Below are 12,487 nucleotides of genomic sequence, written 5' to 3'. Positions count from 1 at the left end.
AATAATTAATCCACGGAACACAGAAATATAAGATAGACATCTGTTACTGCAATATTTACAGATGAGGGATTCAGAGAGGCTGGCAGGACAACCACAATAGGAAGCTGGTAAACCGTAACAGAATGCTCTAGTGCATTTTCTCTGAGTATCAATTCCTGTCCCGAACAGTTTGGTTCATTTTGTCCTTGTGTTCTAGATGACTATCTGATAATCAGTCACTAAGTAATTTTGTATTTTTTTGTTTAACGTTAAATTTGTTTTGAAATCAAATTTAATTTAATTGTTCTGTCATTTTTAAAAAATACATTTTTCAGAATTCATAAAAAAGTTAACTTCATCTACCTAATGTACAGTAGTTGTCAGTATAAAGGATGTATTTTGGTTACTTCATTTACCCCCAGTGATAACTGATAAAAGATAAAACTCTTTCCATTCCTTTCTCCCTCCCTTTTTCTTCCTTTTCTCCCTCCCTCCCCTTCTCCATTTCTCTCTCCTTCAATCTTTTCTTTTTCCTTCCTCCTTCCTTTCACCCTTTCTCCCTCTCTCTTTCTCCTTCCTTCCTTCTCTCTTTCTCCCTCTCTCTTTTCTTCTCTCCTTCCATTTCTCCCTTCTTCCCTCTCTCTTTCCATCTCACTTTCTTCTTTTGGGAATCTTTCTTAACCCAAGGACTACTTGTATCTTTCAGAGCATTCCACGGGTATTCAGCAAGTTTTCCATCAAAGATGCCCGAAAGGCCCATAACCAGAATAAAAACCGTTATGTTGACATTCTTCCCTGTGAGTGGACTTCGGAACTGAGTTTCTGTATATATGACACTGTATGGCTGCTCTTTAGATCAGGATTAATTTTCTTTTCTTGAAACAGATGATTATAACCGTGTTGAACTCTCTGAAATAAATGGAGATGCAGGGTCCACCTACATAAATGCCAGCTACATTGATGTAAGTAAATATGCTGGGCTACCTTATGACTTCTCTTGACTGTCAGAAATGTTTGTTTTCTTTACATCTATGTGTTTCATGTTGTCTCTCCACTGGTTTTGCAAGAATTTAGAGAAGTTATTGTAAATATTATAAGTTAAGCTCATGGCATCACTGACACCAAAACCAAAATCATTTATGTTTACAAAGATTGCGACGTGTATTCATGCTATTGCTAGGTGTAAAATAGAGCTTCCTCCTTAAGAAAGTAAAAAATCTCCTCTTTGCTGTGCAAGAAACTGTCTCTGCATGGGTTTCTTATAAGAAGTCTGTATTTGCTGCAGCTGAACACACTATGCCTACTAATATAAGAACGTGGAAAGTCAAGTACTGTAATTATTTATGAAACTGTAATGAAATTAGAAAAGGCTTAAACTGAGATGGAGTGTAGATCTGCCTAGCTCCAAGCTGGTGTGCTTCTGTTCACTGTGCACGGCAGCAGTTTCTTTATTGGTGTGTTCATCTCTCCCTTGTAGTTATCAAAATTGAAAATATCTAGACAAAATTTACTGGTGACATTTAAAAATTTGGCATCTATAGCTCTTAAAGAAGAAGGGTTTCATGTGAGATCAAGAATTTTACAAAATAGGAAAACACATATAAATTGAGAACATCTTCTTGTCCAATCGATCTAGCATCTCCTTTCAGGAAAGCCTTCATGTTTGCAAATGTTTCTTAACAGAAAAGTAAAACTCCAAAATTCACTAAGACTCTCTTGTTATAAATGCTATATTCGCACCATGATATAGTCTGTTATTTTCTGAATATGCATATAAAAATATACATGCCTTAGATATGCATATCTGTATACATATAGGTCTATACATAGTATAAATGTAGAATGTATAGCCATCTAAAATATTTACATATATATAGATCTATTTTTCTATACCTGGAACACATATAATAGTACTCTAAAGGAAAAGATTACAGATTCGTCCTGTAATAGCCCAGAGAGCACATACGCTTGATTTTTCAGATCAGAGTTAATCTTTGTCACAAATACCCAACTCCTGAGTGGCCCAGCATCCCTTGAAAGTATGTAATATAGCTTAGTCACAAAGGACTTTGGGTATGAAGTCAGAACTTGCTAGATATGTCTATACCTTTCTTGTTCCTGTTACAAAAAAATACATGAAAAGGAGAATTTAAGGAAGGGTATGCTTCTTCTGGCTCGTGGTTTGAAGTACACTGTATGACTATGAGGAAGGTGTGTCTACAGGAATGTGAGTGACCAATCAAATTGCATCTATAGTCAGGAAGCAGAGAGATAGATGCTATGCTAGGACTCCTTGTCTTCTCCCTTTCATTCAGTGCAGGACTTCTGTCAAGGGAATGAACAGTGTCACCTACAATCAGGGTGGGTCCTACCTTATTTAAGCCTCTCTGGAAACTTCCCCACAGACATTTGCAGAAGTTTATCTCTAAGATGATCTTAAATATTTTCAAATCGGCAATAAAATTTAGACAAGTACACAAGGTAGAGGGAGCTGGAAAGATGACTCAGCAGTTAAGAGACCTGCCCTGTTTTGGAGAGGATCTAGGGTTGGTTCCACCACCCACACCAGGAAGTTCACAAACACCTGTAATATCAGTTACAGGGGAACTGATGCCCTCTGTGGCCTCTGCAGACATTTGTACATATGTTGTGCATGTGCACACACACACACACACACACACAAACACACACACACACCTGAAATATACAGAGCCTTAAAAAGATTAAGCATCATAAGCTATAGTTTGCTAAATCTAGATCCAACAAATTTTTGCATCTTTTTATTTTTATGGTAATTCATAGTATAATTAATGAAAGTTGAGTATGCTTTATACGTTTCTACTACTACAAAGAAAGATGCAATGTTCCATCTTGATTCATATTATTACACTGCAGGTTTTATTTTATCTATAGAGTAAATTTCTAAAAGAGGAATTTCGGGTCCAAGGAATCTATGTAATTATAATTTTTAAAATTTCCACATGGCAGCTGCCCTACCTTATGATAATCCACCTGCAACATATGAAAGTGTGTTTGTCCATAAATTTTTTTTTAAAATGTACTGTTGAAAACTAACATAATTATCTAGTACGTGATAAAATGTGTGTTAAGATATGGCACTTTCTGATTTGTCTGCGGTTCTCAATCTTTTTTATAAAGGGTGGCAGTTGAAATTGTGGATTTTTTTTTGTTATCATTATTTTGTTTTGCTTACATAAATGGGGCTTCTAGTTCTCCTTGTTTTTTGCTGGATAATGGCTGACTCTCTTCACTCTCTGCCTCCACCTTGTGGCCTTCTTCCCTCTTACAGCTCCTGTATTTTCATGTCCACCCCTGGTCACTTATACAGACATTGGTCATTGTACTTGCAACATTCTGTTAACTCTCTGATCCACAAAGACATTTCATTTAAAGGCACAGTCTGCAGTTCTAGCTAAATAGAAAACTTGAAGACAAGAATCCAATCAACCACACACACAGTCTATTCAAAAGCCTAAACTAATTTAGAAATACTTCCTTGTTGAATCACTCATGAAACATATAGCTTTGTCATCTCTGTGTTAATCACTAATAAATTTACTTTTTAAAATATGGTTTTCTAGAGCGAAATTACTCACATAAATGGTTGTCTTTTTAACAGACTACAATCTACTAAGTGCATTTGCTATTTCTCAGTCACCATTTTTAGTGATTTTTGTATATTAATTAACTAACTCCCCAAACTCACTGTGAAATAGTCCCGGTTTCTCTGGGAGAATCAGGACTGATATTCTACCCTAGGTGGTCTCTGAAGATAATACTCTAAGCCTGTTTCTCATCAAATATTTTTAATATCTAACACTTTGTATATTCTTTTTTAAATACATTTTCTTGTTTCAAATTTTCCATTAATGTATTTATTTTATGTATGGATCACAGAACCCCTTCTTTCATTTCACCCCTCACACAGACTATCCCCCCAAACTTCCTTTCCCTTCTCCTGTGAGAAGGGGGAGGCCCACCTGGGTACCAACCTACTCTGGCACGTCAAATCACAGGACTAAGAATATACCCTCCTACTGAGGTCAGATAAGGCAGTACAGTTTGGAGAACAGGATCCACAGGCAGGCAACAGAAATAGAGACGGCCCTACTCCAGTTGTTGGGGGACTAGCATGAAGACCAAGCTGCACATCTGCTACATATTAGTGAGTGGTGTAGGTCAAGCCTATGTATGCTCTTTGGTTGGTGTTTCAGTCTCTGGATGCCCTTATGGACCCCAACTGAGTTACAGAGGAATGTACATCTGCCAATGACCTCCATAATATAAACTTCTATTTCTGATGCCTACGTTCTCTGCAAAGCTTCTTTCCTGAACAAAGCAACACTTTCAGATGTAAAGAGTGATCCCCCGAAATACCATAGTAGCTGTTTCTAATTTTCACCTCTATTTGAACTGATATGGGCAAGTGTCCTCTGTAGACCAGACAATTAGTGGTGATCAAGGTTTGTTTTAGAGTACACAAGTTCATTTTCCAAATGTCTTGTCCTTCAGTGAAATGTAATTGAGAGCAGACTTAGCAATGCTGGAGATTTTTTTCAGGATTTAGGTAGACTCTAGAAATAAATCGCTACACATTCTGTTCAAATATGTTTCATCATTATGGGATCAAGTTATAATTTGGTTTCTCCAACTGAGCTCCAACCTCCTGGAAAGCACATCGCCTCAGCTCCTAGACAGGTTCCTGACATACTGTGGCAACTCAGCAGGTACTCGATGAATAGACACATGCACATGACTGAAACCATCATGAGACTTACTAAAATTATCTGAACTTTCATCTAGCTGATGTACAAAGTTTCAATCAATGGCAAAGCTACCATGTCCTGTGGAATTTTCCCTATTACTAAAGTAAATTTAAGGTGTTCGAGAGAATCTTGCAAGGAATTAGCATATTTCATCTGCCTCTGCACTGCTTCCTTATCTTAGCCAGTGGAGCAGAGAAAGCAGTCATTACAGATAATGAATGTTTTTATTTTCATATCTGGAATGACATAAAAGGACTCTAGGGAATCCACAGTGTGTTCCAGAAATATGTAGAAGTGTAGGTGTGTTCCCAGGGGGATTTATTGCAAGAAATTGAGTAGAACTCTGCAAAGGAAACCCCATGGCTGGTGAAAAGGTCTGAACAGCAGGTGGTTCTCTGGGGCAGGAGGTTTATAAAAAAAAAAAAAAAGAAAAAGATGGATTTGTCTTGTTAATTGCTGCACCATCTCAGATGAGATAAAGTCTAATTATAAAAGCTGTTTGGAGTACTACATGTCAAAAATACATTCAAGTCATGGATACTGTTTGCAAATGGTAGCTAACCTGTTCTGCACTCTTAAATGTCTTGTTGCACATTAATCCTCCCCCCTGCAACAATCTGAAAATGGCCAGATGTGTTTACAACCATGGCAGAGCTCTATCAACTTCCGATTCACAGTATTTTGTGTTAACGAATAAGTATTCCATAAATGACTGTTCTCTTTGTGTGTTTTGATCAGGGTTTCAAAGAACCCAGGAAATACATTGCTGCACAAGGTAATTCATTTTATATCCTGGAGTTTTTCCTAGAAACTTGTTTGATAGCACTTCTGAGGATTGTATAAACTTGTGCTTAACTCCTAGGGCCCCGGGATGAGACAATTGATGACTTCTGGAGGATGATCTGGGAGCAAAAGGCCACAGTTATTGTCATGGTCACACGGTGTGAAGAAGGGAACAGGGTAAGAACGCAAAAGGCTGGAGGTTGGAGGTGGGGAAAGATATGCTGAGCTGCATCTGGTGTGATTTACACAGACAATTCTCTGTTTTAACTTTGTTAACATTTTATTTTATGTGTGTTGAAAACCTACACACACACACACACACACACACACACACACACAAACAAACATGTGTGTATGTGTTTGTGTAATATTTAAGTGAATTGATTTTGAAGTTCATATTTGGCATTGTTGTAAGTTCCAAACATTGTGATGTGACAACTGCACAAGTATTTGTGAATGGTCACAGCAAAAACCGATGTAGCACAGACAGTGGACACTCACGTAATTCAATGCTGGGAGAAATAAAAGCCTATGGGTTTGTGAGCCTGGAAGTAGCCACTTGCAAGCATGTCACTTGCGGTAATCACGTTTTCAGTTTTCTTGTGATAGCTGGCAAAGGCTGGACAGATCATCCTTCTGTTGATTGGTTAAGAGAAACCCATCCAGAAACGTTAGTGAGAAAATAGAACACATTTCAGCAAAAAGGTGCACATGTTATTTTAAAAGTATGCAAGTGTTTGGGGAATATCAGTTGAATACATTTTTGGTTGTTGGTGTTTTGGGAGTAAGCTGGAACTGTATTATAATAGACTGGAGTCATTATTGCTTCTTTTAAACTGTAGAACAAGTGTGCAGAATATTGGCCAAGTATGGAGGAAGGCACTCGGGCTTTCAGAGATGTTGTTGTGACAATCAATGACCACAAACGATGTCCTGATTACATCATCCAGAAGCTGAACATAGCACATGTGAGTTTATCTCATTCTGTAACTTTGGGCTTGATATGGCTTTTTATAAGAGTAAAGCTAAGGAATGTACAATGTGAGGAACTAAAACACATCTGGGAAAAATTATTTTTAATGATCTTTAGGAGAAAGAGCCAGGTTAAAACAACCATGAAAGCTAACAGGATCAAACTTTAATAGCTGATTGAGGCATTGTTTTTCTGCACCAATCACACACTTCCATTGGTCCTTTGAAGTAGTAACAAATGGGTCCACAAGTTGTGCTTTGTCAGTGACAAGGTTGTTAAGTGGAAAAACAAACAATCCTGGTTGTGAGTAGTCTCTCTGAATAACGGAAAGCATATTTTAGAATATGGCACGTTGCATGAGCATATTAAAGCATACTGTTATAACTATACAGGAGAGAGGGGGGATATGGAGAAGGAGACTGTTAAGCTCAGCAAAGAAAGAGGACAGCATGCTTTGGTAAGACCTGAAATGGAGGTCATGTCTTATTATGCAATTTAATTTTCAGGAAAATTCTAGATAGAGGAACCTGTGAATGCAAAACATAGATCAGTGGTTGCCTTAGGCTGAGGGTGTCAGCATGGGGAGTCAGATGGGTTCATATTTTCACTTTATAGTGCCAAAATTACATCACATAGTGTTGGGGTACCACTCTGGAGGTAACAACTGCACTTTAAATATGCGGAGTGTTTGATTTACCACGTATACCCTAGTAATTGAAACTTGCACACCTTATCTGGGTTAAACATTTCTTTGAATCCTATTTTTTGGGAGGCTTTTGGCAATCTGAACTTTATTAGCACACATTTTCTCCAGGAAATCAAATCAAATCAAATCAAATCAAAATAAAATAAAACAAAACAAAGCAAAAAGTCAGATTTGCTAGGTATTTCTCCTAAAGCCTTCTTTGCTCTGATGGCATCACTCCCTGCTCTGCTTTTGGGGTTGAACAATCCTGTCTAAAGCCAATAGTAAAATGCTTGCTTGGGAGGGAGGCCATTGCATATATATGGGGGCTGTGTAGAAACCAATGCCTATCAACTCTCTGTGATTATTCTGAGGTATCTGTCCTAATGAACTTATATGTTGTCTATTGGAACACTACAAAGAAATTATTATCTCACTAACTATATTTTGAAAGGTGGTAATTCTTTGAGTGAGAATCTGTAGAACAGAAAACAAACCAAATAATTAATTACACCTCTCCATGTGGGAAATAGTTCTGCTTGCTGGGAAATGAAGCAGGTAAATTCTAAAGAGCTATGTGGATGGAATTTACTCAGTATACAAACCTCCATCTACAACTCTCAGTGTCTTAATTTTAGGTTGTTTTTTTTTTTTTTTTCCCTTAACTTTGACTTCATAGCACAGAAGGTCCACGGAGTTTCTACTTTACTTTATTTTTTCATTACTGGTTTACTGGGCTGTGCATGTGAGTCTTAGTGTGACCTCTTATGAACTGTTAGTAGTGGTATGGGAAATTCAGTTCTAGAAAACCAAAGTAGACAGTGTCTGAGGCAAAGGTTTGGAGATACTTGCATGAGGAACATATTGTACAGGTCTACTTTTAGGTCTACTTTTTTTTTTATATATTTATCTCACTAAATTTGCTTTGGAAGAAACTGTCTCAAAGAACAAATTATCTCTTGAGTAGAAAAAAGAAAAAGCAACTGGAAGAGAAGTGACTCATATTCAATTCACCAGCTGGCCAGACCATGGTGTTCCTGAAGACCCTCACCTACTCCTCAAACTTCGACGGAGAGTTAATGCTTTTAGCAACTTCTTCAGTGGTCCCATTGTGGTGCACTGCAGGTAAAGATTGTAGAGCAACTGGGCCTATTGGACTGTCCAACCTTTTTGTTGGGCAGTTAGGGACAACATTATTGGCTTGTACTATTCTGTCAACAATCTGCTAGAATGAACTTACATTCATTTCTCAAACAGTTATCTGATAAATTGATGTTTTATAGCTGCATACATTTGTGGGGGCATAAACTGACATTATGCTTTGTCAATTAAATAGCAAGGGCCTAAAAGTAACTATGTAAATAATTCTTAGGATAAAACTGCCCTGTTGCCTCCCCTGATGGCTGTTCCACTTTTTACTTGTGAACATGCCTCGTACATTTCTTGTTTTTAAAAATGCATGCATGTGCATTTGTGTGTGTGTGTGTGTGTGTGTGTGTGTCTTATGTGTACCTGTGTGGTGGTGGTGGTTTTAGGATGGAGGAGAGCTTTATAGAGCTTTATTGATTGAATTCTTTCCTTCCACCTTTAAGTGGAATTCAGAGATCAAGTTCACATCAACAGTCTTGTCAGTCAGGCTCCTTCACCCACTGAGACATCTGGTATACCTCACACCTGTTCTGTTTGTTCCCTCAGTGCTGGTGTTGGGCGTACAGGCACCTACATTGGAATTGATGCCATGCTGGAAGGCCTGGAAGCAGAGGGCAAAGTGGATGTCTATGGTTATGTTGTCAAGCTAAGGCGACAGAGGTGTTTGATGGTGCAAGTGGAGGTACAGTTTTAGTTTACACGAATAGGTTCACTGTTATTTGAGTATTTAAATCATCTGGGGGCAGTAGTGAGGAGCTTAAACGAAATGTGTATTATTTACTGATTGAAATGGTGGAAGAAGATGATGTTTTAATTTCTGAAAGCTAAAATGAGCCAATCCCCATCAGCAGCACTTTGTACTTGTAGAGCTACATAAGTATAAGCAAGGTTAACTTAATATAGTTCCCTAACAATGAAGTCATTTGCATGATTAAACTAGAAAAGACAGAATACAACATTGGCAACTTTTCATAACACTGAGCAGACAGGATAGAATAGGGGATAAGAGTATCTTTTGCTTTCGTTATATTTTCAGACATGGTCAGTCTCACTTTGCAGTCCATATGGCCTTAAATTTGCAGCAGAAATCCTGCCTCAGCCTCTCAAGTGCTAGGCTAACACTACACCCTGCAAGAACCTGACTCTTTAGAGCTCAGAAGTTCAAATAAAGGCCCTGAATTATTCATTTTATGCATTGTTGGATTTCTTTTTATCTTTATATGCTTCAGATAAACCATCCATGAAATGGAATTAGTGCAGAGATAAAGTCAGTATTTTCTTGTATAACAACAAAAAACCTCAACATAGTTAAAAGGAACATATAAGTTGAAGCACTTAGGCATCTTTGGGGGATGTGCTATGGCATTTGGTAATTGGAAGAAATAGTTATTATAGAAAATGTCTGTTTTGCAACACTACATGTTTATCTGTACAAGTGGACATAACCAGAAACAGGTGCAGGAATGCTCCCTGGATTTTAATTGTTAGAATAACAAAATATTGGAAATGCTTTAAATACCCATCGGTGGGCAGTGGAAAATCACAACAAATTACTTATGGTGTTGAAGAGAACAATCTAGTGTGTGTATCTGTCTATGTGGTCAGATGCAGACATGGAACCCACAGGGGAATCAATGTCAATAACATGCATGTACTTGTGTGTCTGCAGAGAAACAGACATTGAATGCAGATATTGTCAAAATAGAGTGATACTCGAGAAATAATCAGAATCTAAAGATATGCCAAACTAGATACAGCAGTTTAAAAGGCTTATCAGAATATATCTTTTCCTTAACAAGAAAAAAAAAAAAGGAACACAAATGAGCTAACAAAACCATTTGGAGCTGCTAAATTTCAGTTTGGCATACTAGATCTTAGTTTTCTCCATTGGAAAAAATGCCAAAAAAACTTTGAATAATATATTTGTTCTATAGGACATTTACCTGCTTTTCTAACATATTTTGAAATTTATTGTAGCTTTAGCTAATATTAACTTCAATTAATGGATACTCTCTTAGAAAAGCCATTACTTTTCCTGGGATTATACTCTGAAATGCAATTTGTTCATAGTCTAGAAAGTTGTGACTCAATTTCCAGAATATTTATATGTTACAGATATCAGTATTCTTTTATTACACAGCTTCCCAATGTGTGAAAAATTGAATGCATGCATATTTTAGTTACATATGTTATGTAGGGTTCTACAGTACATTTTAGCTATGTGTGTTGTTTGACTTTTGCAGGCACAGTACATCCTGATCCATCAGGCTTTAGTGGAATACAATCAGTTTGGGGAAACAGAAGTGAACTTGTCTGAGTTACACTCATATCTACAGAACATGAAGAAGAGAGATCCACCCAGTGACCCCTCTCCTCTGGAGGCTGAATACCAGGTAGGAATGGTCACAGCAATGTTAATCAGTATAAGTAATTTTAAAAAATGTGAATTATTTTTCAGGTCCTTGCCAGTACTTGGCTACAACGTGGTAGAATGCAGATGAGAAAGCTAACACTCCACAAGTTTAAAAAAAATGCCTGTATTTATACAACAGTTATGTAAGAGGTTTGTTTAGATCTTGAGGTCTGAGTCTACAACTAATACTCTTGCTTCACTAAGCTTATATGAAAAGTGTCAAAATAATCACAATAGCTTCATAGTGGTCTGCCACAGGCAGTGTAACATCTCACTTTTAAATCCTGCATCTGGTTTTGGTTTCAAAGGAAATAATTCAAAGGAGCTGGTAGACGGAACATAAAGGATCAGAATTTCCATCTCCATCTCTTTATTAAGTGATTCTGAAAGCCAGTTGAGAATGAGTTTGCAGTGATTTCAGTGTGTTGATACAGCCATCCTCATACAACTTCACTGTCAAAAGTGGTGTGAATTTTCCCTTCCCATCTGTAATTTCCAGTTTAGTGAGACTTTCAGTTTCATAAAAGTTGAGATGTGCTTTTCTTTTATCAGATGCAGGCCACTTGACTGGTTATGATAGAAGTGGGGCTGAGTTTGGAAGGTAGCAGGCAGCATCTAATGATCCTGAGTATCACCATCTTCCAAAGACTTGACCTATAGTGAGTGACTAGTAGATAGAGAACAAGATTGAACATCAGGGAGTTTTAGGATTATTTTATTACCCTTTGACTTAACGAACTGACCATAAGCTCACTAAGTCACACTTACTGTTTAGTGGTGCTGGTATATTTAAGGTAAACATTTGTATATATAGTCACTAAAAGAAAGAGGGACTTATATTTTAACTGAGCAGACATGATTAAATTTCTTATGGGTGCCAAGGACATTGGTAGGCACAAGAGTCAAAGTGCTTTGCAAATGAACATGGGAGCGGTATGAACAAGTGTCACCCAGCATTCACCAGCTATAACATGCAGAGACCAGAGACATAATTTCATCCAAGCAGACAGAAAGAATGAGGGTAAAGATGCTGACTGTCTGGTGCATGTGGTGATGGGATGTCAGAAGTTATCTCTTTTACAGCCATCTTTCCTTTGGTAATAATATATTAGAAATGTTTAATTGACAATAATTTTACCCATTTGTGGGGAACAAGAGGATATTCCAAAACATGTTTACTACATACGCTAATCAAATCAAAGTAACTGTCATTACATTAGTTCAACCTCAATTGCCTTTAATTTATGGAGGGATTGTGAAGCAAAGTCATGAGTGAAGAGTTAATAGAAACCAGGACAACAAAGGCAATATAAATCTCAGCGTCTGAGGAAGAAGACAGTGTAGGAAATAGTTAATTCAAAGTTAATAAGATGGTCAGAAGTTATTGTATACTTGTTTGGTGTTTATGGCCATGAATTGAAAGAGTATCTTCTGGTGATTCTGACTGAGATCTCTGGGAGTAGAATAAATCCATGTAAGTCTGAGGGTCTTTTCAAGTGAATGTTTATAGCAGTGGATGACAACATATGAAGGGGTCACATAGAAATCAAGACAGTTATAAGGACAGTATGCTAAAGACTTTTATAAAAACATAAAATTCTAGGAGAATGTTGCTAGAATAGATGACTAGGAATAAGGATAATTTTCACTTACATAGATGAATCAAGTCAGTAGATTAGACATGATGTCATGTTTGTAAGAAAACAGACAAAGGTGGG

At 37.3% G+C, this 12,487-nt stretch overlaps 1 protein-coding gene across 7 annotated transcripts in view; it reads left to right on the top strand.

Annotated features, from left to right (window-relative positions):
* Positions 1 to 12,487, top strand: part of Ptprc (protein tyrosine phosphatase receptor type C) — a 103,562-nt gene that overhangs the window by 78,431 nt on the left and 12,644 nt on the right. For all 7 annotated transcript variants that reach the window (XM_076941280.1, XM_076941275.1, XM_076941281.1 and 4 more), the window contains 8 exons: positions 686 to 776; positions 865 to 941; positions 5,505 to 5,541; positions 5,629 to 5,726; positions 6,392 to 6,517; positions 8,175 to 8,332; positions 8,903 to 9,038; positions 10,600 to 10,749. In XM_076941280.1, coding sequence (XP_076797395.1) covers positions 686 to 776; positions 865 to 941; positions 5,505 to 5,541; positions 5,629 to 5,726; positions 6,392 to 6,517; positions 8,175 to 8,332; positions 8,903 to 9,038; positions 10,600 to 10,749 — 873 coding nt within the window. The remainder of the gene's footprint in view (positions 1 to 685; positions 777 to 864; positions 942 to 5,504; positions 5,542 to 5,628; positions 5,727 to 6,391; positions 6,518 to 8,174; positions 8,333 to 8,902; positions 9,039 to 10,599; positions 10,750 to 12,487) is intronic.

This window comes from Arvicanthis niloticus, chromosome 10, assembly GCF_011762505.2.
Source record: "Arvicanthis niloticus isolate mArvNil1 chromosome 10, mArvNil1.pat.X, whole genome shotgun sequence".
Lineage (NCBI taxonomy): Eukaryota > Metazoa > Chordata > Mammalia > Rodentia > Muridae > Arvicanthis > Arvicanthis niloticus.
This window is presented reverse-complemented; position numbering and strand designations above follow the sequence as displayed.